Here is an 18029-nt window from a genome sequence, read left to right on the forward strand (position 1 = left end):
TGAGTTCATATAAAATTTGTTACATAAATTCACTAATAAATGCTCTCTCTGAACTTCTAAATTTAATAAATGTGAACAGGAAATTGACACTTTTTTTTTTTATTCAGAACCAAAAAAAACACTTGTTTTTCTCACAGAAACAGATAATCATTTAAAGGCTTTGAAGGTAAACTAGCCACAGGTTGTTGCCACTGGTTTACAACCACTTAAATGTAATTCAACCAATCACAGCTAAGAAATATTAATTTTTAGAGAGTGCAGAATTATGATGATTTTTTACAGGACCATGTGGGCCGGTAGAGATTTGAACACAGGCCGCATTTGGCCCATGGGCTGGACTTTGGACAAGCCTGTCCTAAAGTGTAACTTGCAGCTTCCTTGTAGAAAAGTAAGACAAATAAATAACATATAATTTGGACAAAGGCATGTTCAATTTTGATAAAAAATTAATATATTTTAAAATAGAAATTTTTTGTAGTTTTTCTTCTTTTTCAAAACTGACTTTTTCTCATTTTAGTGCCAGCCTCACCAATCAGGTAGTGAGAATAAACAGAGAAAAACCGACAGTGGTCAGGGTTTCTATTTTGCACCATCTATGGGGAGACACCAGGAATAACAAGACACATTAATTAGGATTATCAATATAATTTACTCTAGTTTGGTGGGACAGATTAAAGAGTTAAACAGGCCGCATATGGCAGGTAAAACTACAAGACTGTAATAAAATAAATATTTGTTTACGTTTTTTAAGCTCTTTAGTGTGATTTCCACATTTATTTTTTAAATATTTTTCTTTCTTAAACTTAGGAAAACTAGTTTTAAAATTGGCACATTCTTTATGAACACTTCCTACAAGACAGAATATTTCATATATTGTACTATCAGACATAACTCCTCAGTATTTATGTGCATTTTTTGTTCACTTAGGAAATGAAGAGAAGCACTTCGTGTTACCTTATAGGATTTGTGGTCAGGATTTACATTTGGGAAAACCACATCAAAGTTGTCAAGTTTAGAGTTTTGGAGTTTATTGTCTCTTGTGTCTTTTACAGTCTCTAAATTTCACAGACATTATAATTTGACTCTGGAAAAATTAAAGACTCCTGTCCAGGTGTGAGTTTTCCTTAACGGAATTGTGATGTTGATTTTTGGCAAAAACGCAAGCTTTTTCGTATGGAATACCTCATGCAAGTTTAAGGGCTCCCACACAGATGCTGAGAAGTCTGATCAAAACAAGAAGGCTTGCTCCTACTTTGCATTTCAATTTAACATTTCAGAGAACTGGCAGCATGCTGCCTCGCTTAGCCCTCGCTTCGTTACTCCCACATGGCTTCTCGTTGTGCTAGCTGACGTTTTTCGCTGTTCAAAGCTCTGCGGTGTGGCTGCGGAGTGGGGGATTTCCACTCCAGATCCCTCAGGTGCACAGGAGCAGATGCATGTCCTGTTCGTCTGCTCTCCTCCTACCTCTGTGCTCCCATCTTCCAGCCTTTGCCCTGCTCACACTGTCCCCAATCCTTCTCTAACAGGTGAAATGCTCTCTGTGTCACAGTGTTCTAGAAATATTAGAAGGCACTTTAAAGGGAACTGGAGGGAATTTAGAGGTTTTCCTTTTTTAAGAGTGGCAACTTTCAAACTAAAATGTTGGCATCACTGTGTGCATATTGTTTGAGTCCTATTACAACGATTGCACCTTATAAACTTTGATATATTTGAAAACAAAATGGTGTATTTTGTGAGATTTGGTCATTTGTTGAGGGTGACTTAAATACAAAGAAGTACGGTAATTGTATTCAATAGTGGAGCCAGTAATATATCAGTTGATATATCAAATTGTGCATTTTGTGGTATAAGTACCAAGTTTGCCATGAATGTACCTTAGGAACCCCTCATTCAGAAAAAGACGTTAGCCACGAGGAAAATCCAAAATGGCGGCCATTTGTAAAGATGGTGGCCATTTGTAAAAATAAAATATACTCAATTATCACAAACATTTGAATTTTTAGGGGTAGTTACTGAATACTGTTATATATATATATATATATTTTAAAATCTTAGATTTTTTTTCGTGGCTAACGTGCTTCTCTGAAAGGGGGGAGGTACTGTGCTTTTACCAAAAAATGCAAGATTATTTTAATAACTGGCTCCAATACAAAGCTTTAGACGCTTTTTAATTTTCCTGTTGGATGTCTCAAAAATTCCATTCAGGAGAACTTTTTCAGACTGAACAAGTCCCAGACTTCAGTCTTTTAAATCAGAGCAGAACTAGATGCAAAACATCCGTCTGACTCTGCCTAAGTGAACAACAACCCATCATCAATGAACTGGAGATGATAGTGTTAGAGAATCAGCTCTAAAAATTGTTATTTGCATGTCTATAAATGTTGATACCGCTTCTGTGGATTTTTTTTTAAAACGTCTTTATTTTGAATTTTGTGACTTTCAGAATAAAAGCATTTTTTTAAAAATATGACACATAACGTTTCTAAAATATAATACATATAAGGGTCAGGTGAGGTGCAGAGGTAGAGCGGTCAACCTATGATTTGAAAGCTGCAGGTTTGGTTCCTGCCCTGCCTGGCTAAGTGTCAAAGTGTTCTGGGGCTAGACGCTGAACCCCACATTGCTCTTGGTGGTTATTGGTTGGTGCCAGTGTTCATTAGTGGAGCCACTATCAGTGTGTGAAAGTGTGTGGGTGCATGAATAGGTTCATGGAAATTAGTATTGCACTACATAAGTATAGGCCATTTATGCAGGATATACTGTGACAACAATACAAGACAAAAGTTTTGAGGGTGCTGGTTTGTCTGCATTTCAAGCTAGTTTATTTATTTCTTTTTTAGTAATTAAAACTTATATTTTACAGAGCCCCTAAAGGGACACTGAAGTAATAAAAACTTGGAAGTAATAAAAAAAAAAACTAAAAGATTTTGGTTACTAACTGGTGCACACCAGTTAGTAACCAGAAAAAATACTTTAGATGTTAGAAAAAACAAAGTGACTTCAATTTTTATTATTTTTGTTTTTCAGTTGCTATCTGGTGTGCATCAGTTATTATCTGGTGTGCAGCAGTTGCTATCTGGTGCGCACTAGATACAAAAAGATGTTACTTACATTTTTTGTAAAAAAAAAAAATAAAATTCACTTCAATTTTTTGAATTTTTTTCCGTTACCATCAGGTGCACATCCGTTACTGTCTGGTGTGCACCAGTTATTATCTGGTGTGCACGAGATAATAAATTGCGCTCACCAGATAGTAACCAGAAAAAAACAAATTTTTGCTTCATATTTTTTTTTTTCAGTTACTATCTGGCGTGCACCAGTTACTATCTGGTGTGCACCAGATAGTAACCAGAAAAAATAATGCAACTTCAATTTTTAGATTTTTTTTAATTTTTTTTTTATGTAGGTTTCACTTTAGGGTCGCTGTATCTTTCATTATGATAATTTCACTTTTCCCATACTGTAGAATTTTCTTTATAAATGATTAGGCATACATGATTTGGTTCCATTAAGCTGCAGTTCTTCATGCTGAAGGACGCGGGACATTCTCACACATAGAAGCGATGGGGAGCGGGTTAGCATATGTGATTGGGAGTTTTGATCTGACACTGGAGACCGTAATCTGCACACTACCTGTCATATGTTTTTGTGTTTACTCTCCTTCCACACAGAAGGTGTAGCATTAGAAGAAGTGTTCGCAGAGGCGCAGACGAGTTTCCTTCGACTTTGTTAAGACCAGAAAGAGATGGAGGTTTTGGGGAAAAATACTGAAAGTCAAACACTTTCCATCTGTGGTACAGCTGTTGTTGACTGGCAGGAGCAGTGCCACAGCACAAAGAAGCCATAATGAAAGTAAACATTTTACAAATTTGCTTTGTTTTTACACTCTCCTCTGGCATTGAAAAGTAAGACTATAAAGTGAATTAAAATCTGGTTTTGCCTGCCACTGCTTATAAATGCTAAAAGGGGGATTTCTGAGGAAATTTGGTCTGATCTGGGAAAGAAATGCTTCATATTGAACCTGTTTACTGTCCTCAACAGCAATAAAATGCTTTAAATAAGATAAACCAGAACATAGTAAATAGGCTAAGACACATTTCCAGCTATATAGTGCTGCTCCTGTTTCCGTTTTCATCTCTTAGACACCTTTGAAAGCTTTTTTTTCTTCTCTCTCAAAAGCGTCTCTTTTCAGTTTAAAGAGCACGTTCACACCATGTCTCATAAACAGAGGTGTGTCGCTGCACCGCCGTCTGTTTTGAGCCGTCAATGACGTCACCTGCTCAGCAGGTGTTTTGCCATCGGCGGCGGCGGCTGAACGGTATTTGCTGTGGCACGAGTGACTCGGGGAGCAGACTGCTTTCTTCAGCTGCAAATTCAGTGTGAATTTCATGTTTTTTCGCTCCCTGTTTTCATCTTCATTATAACTATTACTTCTGGCGTATTAGGCCCTGTCCACTTAACGGCTCTCTAATTGTTTGATCACAAAAGGTGTTTTTCTGTGAGGCGGATGAAGCTTGCCCCATCACACCGTGAATCACTCCTCTTGAAACGTTCGTCTTACAGGAATACTGCACTGTAATTACATTTTCCCATTAGCATACGGAGGCTTGGAGTCGCTGTGCACTCAGCCTCCAGCAGCACTCTGCCATATGGTCTGTCTGTGCTTTTCAGGCGATATTTGGCAAGACTCTTAGAAAAGGTCAAATATCAAGTCAGAGAACGGTGCCAGAATTGCATCTACGCTAATTGCTGCCTCTTTTTCTTCTTCCTCATCCATCTCCTCCCCCTTTCCCTTCCCTCTGTTCCCCCTCTCTTCCTCTCCATCTGAAGTAAGTAATCTGCTTTAGGATGTTTCTGAGATGGAGATGGATTTGGTTTTTCCGCCGCTGCCCCTCAGCCTAATCTCCCAACTGTGACTGCCCAGCCACTCTTAGGCACAGCTCTTAAGCTCATCATCAGGCCCCCACAACATATTCATGCCTAGTCAGCAAAAAAAGGCAAAATTTTCACAAGCGTTTGCAATACACTTAGCATGATTTGATTATAAGGATATTAAGACTGGACCTTGATTTCAAATTTCTTGAATTTATTTTGGAAAAAACTTAGCTTTTACACCTGTTTGAATTGGTTTAAATTATAAATTGACGTATTTTTAAGGAGAAAACAGAAAACCAATAGTGTCCAACTTGATTTGCCTTTTATAAATTGAGTAAAAATAACTATTGTTTAAGGGTCTATATCATGCTATTCAAACCCTTGCAGATTAAACTACATCCATATGATAATAAGTTGGTTTTGGCACACTAAAGAAAGAATTATTTATGAAATCTGAGTTTCTTTCGTGAGCTCCTTTTGACGCCTCAATCTCTGAGGCTCCGCCTTTCGCTCCTTGTGGGTGCCGCCTACTTCATGACGTCATCCTTGAGCGGGCCTCGGCAGCATATCAGCGTTTTGCCAGCAAAAACATCCAAACTTGTTCTTTTCTCTGCATTAGTTGCAAGATAAACCACTTCTTCTTAGAGTCGATGCTACAATGAAAGTATTTTAAAGATTGCTGCTAGCTCAGTGAAGAAAATGTTTGTTTTTTGTTAGCCTAGACTCTTCCTGGAAGGGGCTGTTCCCCCACATTCATACGTATGAATGTAGGGACCCAGTCGTTCTCGTGGATTTGGAGGGGCTGGTGCTCAGAGAGCAGGGTTTGAGACGATTGTTCAGAAATGCAAGAATGGAGAAAAATACCGCTTTGTTTTTTTTTTTTTTTTTTTTTGAGGAATTAACTTTATAATACACTTAAAAGCTTAACAAGTTAATGTAGGCCCTTTGAGAGTAAGCTAGCGCTGACGCAACCCCAAACATTCAATGTTAACATTGAGCCATTTTTAAAATGCCTTCAGTTTTGTGAACTTTAAGAATACTTGGACATGTATTTTTCCTGCCTGCTTTACATGAATTCTGTAATCCTGATTTTAAAGAGGCACACCGTTAAAGTGGGAGTGCCAAACTCTTACCTCCAAAAAGCAACATATTTGTCAAAAGCAGAAATAAACACTGCTTTTCGCAATATAAATATACAACTGTGATCTAATAAACTTTAAATTGTAGCTGTTTGTCTTGTTCTTTTTTGATACTCCAACCATTTTAAAGTACCACCCACATTTACTCATTCTTAGGCTGCTTTCACACCAGGATAGTCCCATAGACTCAATTTGAATGTGAGGAAATAACTAACTTTTACAAAGTGCTCTCAGAAGTTAAACAAAGATCTTAGAGAATCAAACAGTAGTTTGGATTGTTGGCATAGACTGTATACAAGAAAAGGACTGAGTACCCCTTCTTCCTCGTGTTCCAGACAGAAGGTACCCACTGGTCCCAGAAATAAAAAATCTCCTAGACTTCTATGGAGAAAGAAACAACTATTCATTATAATTATCAAAACAATCATTTTTTCTCTGCTACCATTTTTTTAAACACGTTTTTGATAAAACGCTTTTTTTCATATTTTTATTTGTAGGTTATTCAAGTTATATACTGGCCTATCATATTCCTCAAACAGAAACATTGACTCAAACCAACTTCGACCAATCACTGCTTTCTGACGGTTTCTGGTTCCAATAAGGCAACATCTGTATTGAAAAAAAAATGGCTACTGAATTGACTTCATTTTGTTGGAGCTGGAAATAAACCACCTTCTGTGGGTGATGCCATACTCACCCAGACTACTTCTCACATATACAGTCAATGGTTGCTCATTACATTGCATATTGACGTTACTTCCAGACTTTGGTTTCCCCTAAACCTGACTGAGACCCTTGTTCTTAAAGGGGCCCTACCATCAAAATTCTACTATTTAAGGTTTTAAATACATTTTACTGTCCATTCCTCACTATAAAGAACCCCAAAGCGACATTTTGATCCGTTCATGCATTTAAGAGTAATTCTCTAAAAACCTGCGCTGTCTGCAGCGAAAACGAGCGGTTGGAAACGTGCTGACGTAAGATCAATGCCACCCGCTCGCTCCAGGAAGTCTGCTCTGACACAACCCTTGATTTCTCCACAGAGCTAGCAGTGATCAGCAAAAAACTTTCATTTTAGATGCAGAATACCGTATATCTTCCAGTTGTGTCCTGTCTTCAAAGAATTCTAGCTCAAATGGTTGTTTGTTACTTTAGAAGCGGCGCTCCTTTAGATCACAAAGTGAGGAACAGCCCCTTGCAGGAAGAGTCTGGACTGCTAGCTCCACCCCCGGGCTAACACAAACATGTTCGGATGTTGTTTTTTTTTTGTTTGTTTGTTTTGTTTTTTTGCTGAGGCTGGCTCTAAGATGATCTCATCAAATGGGTGGGACCCACAAGGAGTGAGAGGCGGAGCCTCAGAGATCGAGGCGTCTTACTCGTGAAAATACTTCACATTTTATTAAAAAAAAAGTGTTCTTTAGTGTGCCAAAGGAAATATATTATCATACATATCTTTATAGTTTAGTCTAAAAGTCTTAAGAATAGCATGATATAGGCCCTTTACAAGAATATTTTTTCTAATAAACATTTTTTAATCAGCTTTTCCATTAGTGTCTCATATAAAATGGAGGGAAAAAGTTAAAAAAGGGGAGCAGAGGCAAAAAAAGCAAAACTCTAACAATTATGGCGAATTAAATTATGATGATGTGCGTGCCTGTGTGCGGCTGTGCATAACATGAGCATGCAGGTTGAGGAGAGGCGGCTTCTGTGACAAGGCTGGCTGGGAGCACAGAGCTGAGGGTTACTGCCAGACATGTCTCAAGAGAAACCGGGGCACATTTGCAATCACCCTGAGTTCAAAAGGCTAATTTATTCACAGTCTGTGGTTAAAGCAGGGCTGCTCAGAATGCCAGTGGGATTGTGCTGCAAGCAGAGCAGTGGAGCCACATTATTTTCATTTTTTCCCTCTCTCTTTCTCTCCTTCCTCCATGTCTTCCTTCACTTGCTTTTTACCTCATCATTCCCTTTATCTCCTCTTGTTGTCTCTGTGAGCCCCGTGTGCCGTCTTTTAACACACGCCGCCGAGCATATTTCACTTTTACACTCATCCGCATTGACGTCCGGGCGCTGATTGAATTTTGAGGCGCTGCGGCGTCTGCCATTATCATCCTCATCGTCTTGAGTGGTTTATCGCTGGCCCCAGCACAGAGTGACGCCAAGGCTGCAGGGAATAGGGGGGAGCAGGGGTGGGCAGGGGGTTAAGGCCCTTTTGCGTATTTTTATTATTTATTTGTGGAGCGTAGAGAGGATCAGACTTTAACCTGGATTGCCAAGACTGTGGCTTGAGGTTGAAGTTGCCCTAGCATGACTGCATGAGGCTCTGCGACGCCTTTAGCCTTGATTATGATTCGCCCTTTCATTCTCGCTCCTGCCTGTCTGCTGCTCGGTCTCAAATCAGCTGACGACGTGGCTTCAGCATTAACTGCACCTGCCAGTCTTAGTTAGCATCACAGGGTTTCTTGGCCGCCTAGAGATCTCACACTGTTTCTCCAGAATCAGCAGAGAATTATTCCACCACATGTCAGCTTTACTGTGCTGTTATCACTGGAGAAAAAAACAGACACCTCCAATACCCTGCCCACCGTGGCGGTGTGGTGGGGTTAATTTGAAGTTGTCCTCCTCCTTCAGACAGTTCCGTTTTCTTTTTGTTTGTTTTTTTATGTGTGTGCGTTCATTGTCAGCGCAGGAAATTGTTTTTTTCCTCGGTGTCGGCGTGTCGTCTCTGCGAGGTTGTTATGCATGCTTTGCTGCAGAGGCGCCGTCGTTAACGTGGCGCTGAACCCCCCTGCCACAAAGTCTTGAGGTAAAACGCTGGCATCGATCCCTTGTCCCCGGCGTAACACTATCAGCACTTGCCTTCTGCTCACCCTTTCTATTTCTCCCTCCGTTCCTCTTCCTCCTCTTGTCTCGTGTGGACCCCCCCCTCCTCCACCGCTCCATCTGCTAGTTGATGGGGGTGATTTGAAGGCACACGCAGGTGGGGGAGCCGACAGCTCAGAGCTTGTGCTAATTGAGCCTTCTTTGTGCCTGGTCACCGCTGTGTACAGATGCAACAGGGCCCACGAGTGAATCCAGGCAGCACTCAAGAGCCGCACTTGATCAATAACGTGGGAACTTAACAAAACAGAGACATGCCGAGTGCCCAGATCAGGGTCATTACTGTCTCCGGCGAGCCACACTTCCACCAGGGACTGATCAATTTCAGAATATGGATCAAGATAAACATCCTCAACTCTAATTTATCTCTTTTGTGCTCCATGTGTGAGCCGCATACCGCAGTCGGAGAGGAGGGGACTTGAGCCTGATAGGGCCCTGGTGGACGCACCTTGGTGCAGATCCAAAACATTTGGAGTACACACTGGTACTTCATTTTTTCCTCATCTTACCTTGGTGTAAGATGAGTGATAATTTGTACAGGCTACTAGAGTAGCCTTTCTATAAAACTGCTGCATTATGTTTGTCACCAGGCAGTGGATGAACTAGAACATTTTCTATGGGGGGCTGGAAGAGGGGCAGAAGACTTGGGAAGGGTGGCAAATGGGAGCAGCATAATGGACATTACAAATAAATGGATCAAAAATATGTATTTTACAGTTGTATTATTGTTATTATTATCAAAATAGCAGTTCTCATATTATGGTCTTGTCTTTTTTTCATGTACTTGTATTGTTTTGTAAAAAAATGAATAAATATATTTATAAAAAATAACGTTACTTTCAGCTGACATGCTTGAATTTTTTTTTTTTTTTATATTTGTCAATTATATAACTAATATTGACTCAAAAATTGTTTAGGCAAGTGATGGGGCAAAGGTTTTTACTCCCCCCGTAGCTCCGCCCCTGTCATCAGGGATACTGAATGCAAATTAATACTTATTAAATTGTTTTTGTTAAAATATTTTTGCATTACAATAGTTACAGTTTTCTTTCTGAGTAGATTATCCCTCTTGGAGGCTGACTCCGCTCTCAGCCCAGATCTGAAAAATGCAAAAGAAGGGGCGGACTGAGCGGGGGAGGTGTGGTTTGGATCTGTGATTGACAGTGACAGTGAGGTTAGCTTGAGATAACGTTGTCTCCCACCATCTTTAATATGGAGCCGAGCAGTAATGGCAGTTTCAACCCAGAACTTTCTGTGGAGGTTGAGGATTTTTCTCCTCCATTTTCTCTTAAAGCCAGCGCTCTTGGTCCAGACCAAAGTGGACCCGTGTCTCAGCGGTGAAATGATGCTAGCATCATAAGCAAATTAAGGCTAACATATTAAGCAAACAATACAGGGTGAAATGTTCATTCCAAATCCATCACCAGGACAGAGTTCGCTGGATTCAATGCCTATTGCCCTCAACTTCCAAGTCCACTGGAAAGTTGTGCAAACCAGTAGATGTTCGACAAACGTAGACAAACACCTACGAGTCATGCTAAAGCTAACTCGATAACGACTGACTGTTGCAGAATCAAAGATGGGCGGAGCTTTTATACTGGAGCTGCAGAGCTTGATGATGTGAAACTTCTGAAATGAGGCGGGACTTACACCAGTTGACCAATCACAAAATTCAACTGTTATACCTCGTTTCAACCTGTAGGGGGCAACACACAAACAGATGAAGACAATATTTTCAGGAGTTAAACAAGTTTATCTTAAATTGTCAAACATTTGGCAAGGACCAACAGATAGCACTTTTAAAACCCTATTTATAGAGGTCAGTAGATTAAAAAAAAGTTTATTTGGGGTTTTGTTACTTATTAGTAATTATCTGCACCCCAGACTGCAAAACCGAGGGATCTTAGGCACTCCCTTTGGATATGTGTACTAATCTGCACTGCAGAGGACACCCTGTACTTTGCTTCACTATACATGTACAGTTTGACAGTAAAAAATATCTTATTTTACTGTATTTTCACACAATTTGACAAAGGTCTTGCACAATAGTAATCCTCCTTTGAGTAAATATTGGTATCATTATTGACAAAGATTAAGAAACTATCAATAAAAGCTTATTTAAGTGTTGCAAAAATAACAAAAGCAATCCTTTTAAATTAAATCTTGAGCCCCTCAAATTATTTGCCACGCCCCTGTAATGTGTATCCTGCACCCTGGCCTTAGCCAAAATCTGCACTACCTTGCTGTGGCAAGAGGAAATTCTGATTTTTGGGAAACTCATTAATAATAACTGATCAATAATAAAACTGTTTAAAATTTGTATAATTTGTAATGGCCTTCTTCTCTACTCTTCCAAGGTCTTCCACCCCCCCCAGATAAAATGTTCTAGCCCTCCACTGAAACGCTTCAGTGTCAGATTTTTTTTTTTTTTTCATTTCAGGTTGTCCCTCACAAAGCTGCCTCACCTTTTCCACACTTTTCTTTGACTTGAAACAACGGCAACAAATTGTTTTTATCCTCTGCTTGTTGACTTCTATTTTATTCTGGAAATTTAATGAGAGCCAGAGGTAAAAAAAACAAAAGAATAAGTCTTTTTAACCCATCTCTGCTTTTTTATAATCAAATCTGCTCATCATTAATTGAAAAAAAACACAATTTTACTAATAAAAGATTTGATCATTGAAAAGGGGAGCTTAATTTCACTTTTATTTATCAGAACAGCTACATAAATGAAATATTCTTGGCTGGATCTTCTTGTAAAAGACAAAATTAAAGGAAATTAATTTTAAAAAATGGAAGAAAAATATTGAAGTCACTCTGACATAGCAATCACCTCATTGCTCTTGGGTAAAAAAGGCAAAATCCGACGTGTGAGAACATCTTGACCCTTTAAAACACAACAGTGTATCATTTATCCAGGGTTTTAAATAGGTGATGATGGTATCCTGCTGCTCCCAGCTCCTCTATTAGTCTCTCGGAAGGATAATGGTAATTGCTTAATGTGGTGTGAAAATATGGTAAATTGTTGCCACTGACACAGAAAGAATATATAATGGGTGTGAGGATGAGCCAAGCTCTCAAATGTACAGGTGACAGCTTTAGATTAGGTTTATGAAGAAAGTCTTCAAGCCTCATAAAGACCACAGAGACCGTCATAGCTGTTCAATACGAGGAAACAACCTGTTATTTAAGCAGATCACCATTTGTTTAGTAGGAAAGAATCCGCTGTTGGTATTAGCAAAAACCTTAAATACAAATTACTTTCATTTATTTTTTTATACAAATGTATTTTTCTTTCCAAAATGTTAGCTTTTTTTGATTTCCTGTAGACTTACTGATCAGAAAAAAATGATACAACTGAAATACGGAGATATTTCACAACATATATAACAATCCAGTACTTAACCTTCATATCATATTATCAAAAGAGGTAGTACTGTAACACATACAGACACTAAATGTGAATTCCATGTATGTAGAAGTTCAGGGTCAAACATTAACAAATGTGACGACTTTGGATTAAGAATCATGAGGGTGATGTTAATATGTAATCAGTGAGTTCAGATTTATAGATTTATATAATAGTGGTTTAATCTAAAGTTATTTATTTATTTATTTGTGCTTAATCAATTCTATTTTTCAAACTTTTTTCAAAGAATTCTTCTAATAAAAGTACAATTTAGGCGACAGCTGTTTGTTTATCAAGTAAAGTTTGACCTCAATCTGAAAGTATTTAGTGCACCACCACTGTGTGCATAAGGAGATGTAAATAGTCCAAATTTTATGCATAAAAGTGTATCATAACTTCAATGTTGCTGTTCAGAAAGTATGAAGCAATGATTTATCCTTCATTTTATTCATCAGCGTTAAATATGGGCCATACAGGCATTATCTGCACTAACACTATTAACAGATTGATTTAAAACAGATTTTTCCTGCTTTTTCTCAACAAACATAAATGATTTACCATATTTTATCTGCCTAGATTCATAAATTGTTTTAATATATATTTTCCAAAAGTTGACGCATTTTAATATTATGTATGGGGTTTAAATCTTTAAACTTCTGTTTCTTTAAAGTGGTAGTAACTCACTTTTTTTGCAGCCATTGTCTAAATGTGTACATCAGTTGTACCACTACATCTGAGTCATGGTATTTTGTAAAACGGAATACATGAAATTTAAGCTGGAAGAATATTTGGGTTGATTATGATGATTTTACTGCTCATTCCTGCAAGATAAATGTACGTTTTGCATGGAAACATTAGGGTTCTATACAAAAAAATAATATTTTGACACAGTTAGTTTTGATCAATGCAGGGCTGATTCAAAAGCATTTTATTATATCTTTTACTTTAATGGATGAACACTTTCTCTTTTATATAATGAAAGTGGGAGTCCTAAATAAGATTTGCATCACAGATTTTTGGGGGATTTTTTTATAGCAAAAAAAAAAAAATCCTATAGATTTTAGACTGTTCGTCACATGAAAAAATCTTAGTTTCTCTCAAAACAAAATCAGATGTATCATCAGCATTTATGCTTTTTTATTTTAACCTCCTAGAAGGTTAAAATAAACTGTCTAAACATATAGCCCCAGTTAAGGAGAGTTAACTATTGTTGGAGTATAACCCAAAATGTGATATCTACATATGTGAACGCCAGTTCTTAAGAGGTTAAACAGCTAAAAAAAAATTTAAATTAATTATGTAAGACATCTAATATAAATCAACTTTACTTGGAAAGCTGCACAGAACACAAATTTTGATGATAAGTTTATTTTAATAAAAAAACTGATCAACTTTACGTCATGCTTGTTCATATACAATAAACAGAAGCTCAGACTGAGAAAGTAAATGAATAGTATTAAATGAAAAATAAGAGGAAATGGAAACAGAAGAATTCACTAATCTGAGGAACTGTCAACATATACATTTTAACGTAAATTAAACCAACCTTTAACGTTTGTTATCATTTTTTTAGGCACCAAAAAGGAAAGAAAAACCCTCAAATATGCTGGTTCTTCATTGGTATGCTCCAGCTTTTCATGTCTGTGGCTTCCAAATCATCTTCAGAGAAGAGGCTGCTCCTGCCATGGAGGTTTTGGGGTTTTGTGGAGGGGCGTGTGGGGGTGGGCTGCTGGCCCCGGCTCAAATTGAAACGATGCACTGTTCCCCCTGACTGCAGCTCGTGCTCAGTAATTAAATGCTTCATTGTCGCTTCTTGGGAATTTGAACTGAATATTTCATCCGGCGCGCTGATTATTTGGGTGTGGGAGGAACGGGGATGTAATCACCTTGGCTGGCTCCTTTAATGATATACTCGCATTGAAGGTTGAGCTGCACAGTCACCCCTCCAGGTTCATATTTTCCTCATTTTTATTAACTGTCGAAACAACCAATTTTTACCCATTAACTGGTGACTGATTCAAACATCTGGAATGTCTGGATTGGTTTATTTTTAAGAAAACTGTCCTTTTATGCCACTAAATAAAACCCCCTTTTTCTCTTTCCTCCCACAGAGGACGCCTGTAAACAATGGCGAGGCTTTTCGATGGTTCTTTTAGGAGAAGCTCATCCAGCAGGAGGGCAGGTGGCACTCTAGACTTTCTGCCAGGAGCCCCTGACGGATTCACAGGATTTAAGTCGCCCACCACTTTTGGAAAAGGACGCAAGCAGGAAAAAGAGGAACAAAAACATAACAGTGTTGTTTTAACTCTGTAATTTCCTTTTTTGTGTAATTATTGTACCTTTCAACAGTATCATTATGTATATTTTTGGTGTCTATGAATGTGTTTTCAGTGTTGCGGCTGTAGGTTTTACAGCCCATCCTATGTAAAGGACTTAAACAGACAATCAACCTCAGTGAATCCGTCCAACAGAAGAGGCCACGAGGATTGATGATCTAAGAATCCCAACACGTCACTCTGGAGCAATAATCTGTTTATTATCCTTCAACCAGTCAGTTTATTATTATTTTTATTTTTTTACTTTTTTGGGTTTTAGTAATTCCACCAAAGTGACTCATTCTTGCAGTTTTGTCTTTTATTCCTTGAAATAGAATCTTAACAAGATCGTTGATGGAGTTTCCTCGAAGCATGATGGGATTGTTGACTTGTCTTCTCATCCGTGTCCACTCACTGCAGAACGGGGCACGCCGTCTCTTCATGCGGCCCTTCCGTAAAACTTGAATTGGACGCCATTTGATTGCACCAGATTGTTTTTTTCTTTTTTTTAATGCTGGTTCCACAAAACGACCAAGATGCCGTTTTTTTTTTTTTTTTTTTTAGTTTTTGTCATGAAATGTTCTCAAAAGCGAGGTGAGGTAAAAAAAAATGTAGATTTACCAGCTGAACGGTAGACATATCTGACACGTCAAATGTGGCTCTTGCAAGTGCAAGAGTGATCTCAATAAATTCCAGTAACAAAATTATTCACAGTTACTCATTGTCCAAAACCCTATTGTTGCATGTGTAAATGTGTTTTGGTTTTAATGATTACTAAGAATTTTTATAATGTTGTTGTGATGCGTTTATGTGTTCAAATAAACAAGTAAAAGATATCTGCACTGAAAATGGGTGGTCAATAAAAAAAGAGGGTTTTAGCAGCCAAGAAAAAAAAAAAATCAGCAATCAGTGACAATCACCTGATAGCTGCCGTTTTCCTCCTTTTTTTTTGTTTTTCTGCCAGAAAGCATCAACAGAAATAACAACCAGGAGGAGACTGCAGAAAAATAGCAGCCCTGGTTGCCTCCCCAGTCATGTATTCCCTAGAATACTAAAATGTAGCATGAAGAAGAGTGGTTCCCAGAGGCAGCAGACTTTAAAGGACTCGTGAAATCCCGTGTGGTATGTCATGCTGGAATGCACTTGGGGAAGGCGGAATGGAGGGACGTAAAGCAGCAAAAGAGAGGAGGATGGCTGCTGGGGTGGGGAGGGAGGAACAAGACAGGATCCTGAGATAATGTGAGCGACTGAGTGATTGCTGGCTCTTTCAGTTTCACTGGGGGGGTGGGGTGGGGGGGTGTAATAATGCCAAGGGAGGACAGCAATGGGAGGGAAAGAGAGGACAGAGGCACATTTGGATGATGGTTGCGAAGGGGAGGGGTGTCAGTGCCGAGAAGAGCGAGCGGAGAAGAAGGAAATCATCCGGGACTGACTTTACCCCTGGCTGAGCACGCTTGCCATCAGCCAAATTGAGCTGCTGGCTGGTTACGGCCGGTCAGGAAGACGGTCTGAAGTGCTCTGCACCAGCGGCGTTGGCAGCAGAGCGGCATCTAAGGCGCCAAATCCCCCTTGCTGGTCATCAGAGGTTGATAATGTACATCAGGAGTGCAGTGGCTGGCTTGCTCCCTGGCCGGTAAGATTAAACAACATCAGAGACGGCTCCTCTCTAATCCTCCCCCCACCGCCACACCTCCCTCTCCTTTGCTCTCTAACTGGAATTTTAAAGTCTTCAGGGCCTGCTGGTGATGTTCAGCTTTCTGCTTTGACAGGAGGAAGCAGAGATTCTGAGGGCAACAGGAGCAAGCTGGAAATCATGGCAAATGAAAAGTCTTCAATCCACAGAACTCGATTAGGCGACCTTGTAATCAAGCAATCATTAACCCATTCTGAACTTTGCCAATCAGAAATGTTGGGGATTTTTCTATTCATATCATAATTTGTGGTTGATGATAGTTGATATTGGTTCATTTTGATCGATCTGATTCACTGACCTAAAATGGATCCAGGACATCTTTAGCCAAAGCTTCAACCAGTGTGACTCAGAGATGAATACCTGGTACTAAACAGTACAGGTGAAGTTTTCTAGACTCTTTGCATTTCTTGCAAGATAATCAAGTGTAATGTAAATATGTGAACAAACAAACAAGTAAGCAAGAATTAATAGAAAAACCATTCAAGTTTTAGTTTCTTATGGTTCATAAAACGGCTGTTTCTTCACATCAATGTTTTTTTTTTTTTTTGTCTGCTGTGATCTCACTTTACGTTATAGTAAAATAAACTTTCCATACCTCAATCCTAATAGCATTTTCCAATATTGATACAATCAATTTATTTCATTTTTAAACGATTTTTGATGGTATAAGTTGATTCAGTTTGATTTGATGAACAACCTGTATCAGAGAGATCAATCTGGTTGGATTTTAGGAATATAAATAAATTAATTGATTGAGTCAAATGATCATTACACCCCTAACATTTTCAGACAACTCTACAGAGATTTTTAAGAGTGAGTCTTTTTTTTTTAAAAGTCCCGTTGAAACATTTGCTGTACCAGCTTCATTTGAACGATAAGTTGGATGATGGACTATTACAATAGCCTATTTAAAACCATACATTTTATAAGGCTTTTTACACCAAACCTCCATTATGTCTATGTTCCCATCGGACATGATGCACATTCAAGAACACGCTAAACTCAGATTCTTTAACGCACATGGTGTTCACACTAAATGTCAAAGTGGTGCAAATCTGGTAAATCTTGTTCCAGGCTTTTTTTACAGCTCTATTTCGATACATGAAAGACTTCTACTATAATGTTGTTAGGGTTTCAGGTGAAAAAAAGATAAAAATATATGCTTCTTTTCTTCTTACTCTTATATTTATCTTTTTATTAAAATTGATCGAGGAGATGATGGAGGACACAAAAAGAAAATCAAGCTAAAAAAATGCACATTTAAGTATTTCTTTATTCAAATTGTTATGAAACCAGGAGAAGACTGAAAAAGTTTGTAGTTGTTATGTTCAAACTACATTTTGAAGGCCACCAGCTCCCTGCTCCGCTCCACTCTGATGCATCCACTTGCACACAAATAGATAAATATATGTCTTCATTTTCCTCATCTGAGCTGGAATCTGGCTCAAAACTGGACAGCTCCAGTATTGTAAAATAATTTTCCATCACTGCACCTGCCCATTGGAACTAAAGCTACCTCAACACATCCGGGACTCCATTAACTTTTCCTTATTTAAGAAAACTCTTAAAACCCATCTTTTTAAAATTGCTTTTAATCTTTCATTTTATTTCATAATTTCCATCTTTAAATTGAATGTTTCTTATTACTGCTTTTTTAATATAATTTGCTTGTTTTGTAAGCGTCTTTGAGTATCTTTTAAAATAATAATAATAATATAAAT

The 18029-nt window shown here is 38.4% G+C and overlaps 1 protein-coding gene across 1 annotated transcript in view; it reads left to right on the top strand.

Annotated features, from left to right (window-relative positions):
* The window catches only part of cxxc4 (CXXC finger 4), a 28502-nt gene extending 13050 nt beyond the window's left edge, over nucleotides 1-15452 (top strand). Inside the window, exon 3 of the mRNA XM_024289330.2 lies at nucleotides 14412-15452. Coding sequence (XP_024145098.1) covers nucleotides 14412-14456 — 45 coding nt within the window. The 3' untranslated portion in view covers nucleotides 14457-15452. The remainder of the gene's footprint in view (nucleotides 1-14411) is intronic.
* Nucleotides 15453-18029: the final 2577 nt, after the last annotated feature.

Source organism: Oryzias melastigma, linkage group LG1, assembly GCF_002922805.2.
Source record: "Oryzias melastigma strain HK-1 linkage group LG1, ASM292280v2, whole genome shotgun sequence".
NCBI classification, from domain to species: domain Eukaryota; kingdom Metazoa; phylum Chordata; class Actinopteri; order Beloniformes; family Adrianichthyidae; genus Oryzias; species Oryzias melastigma.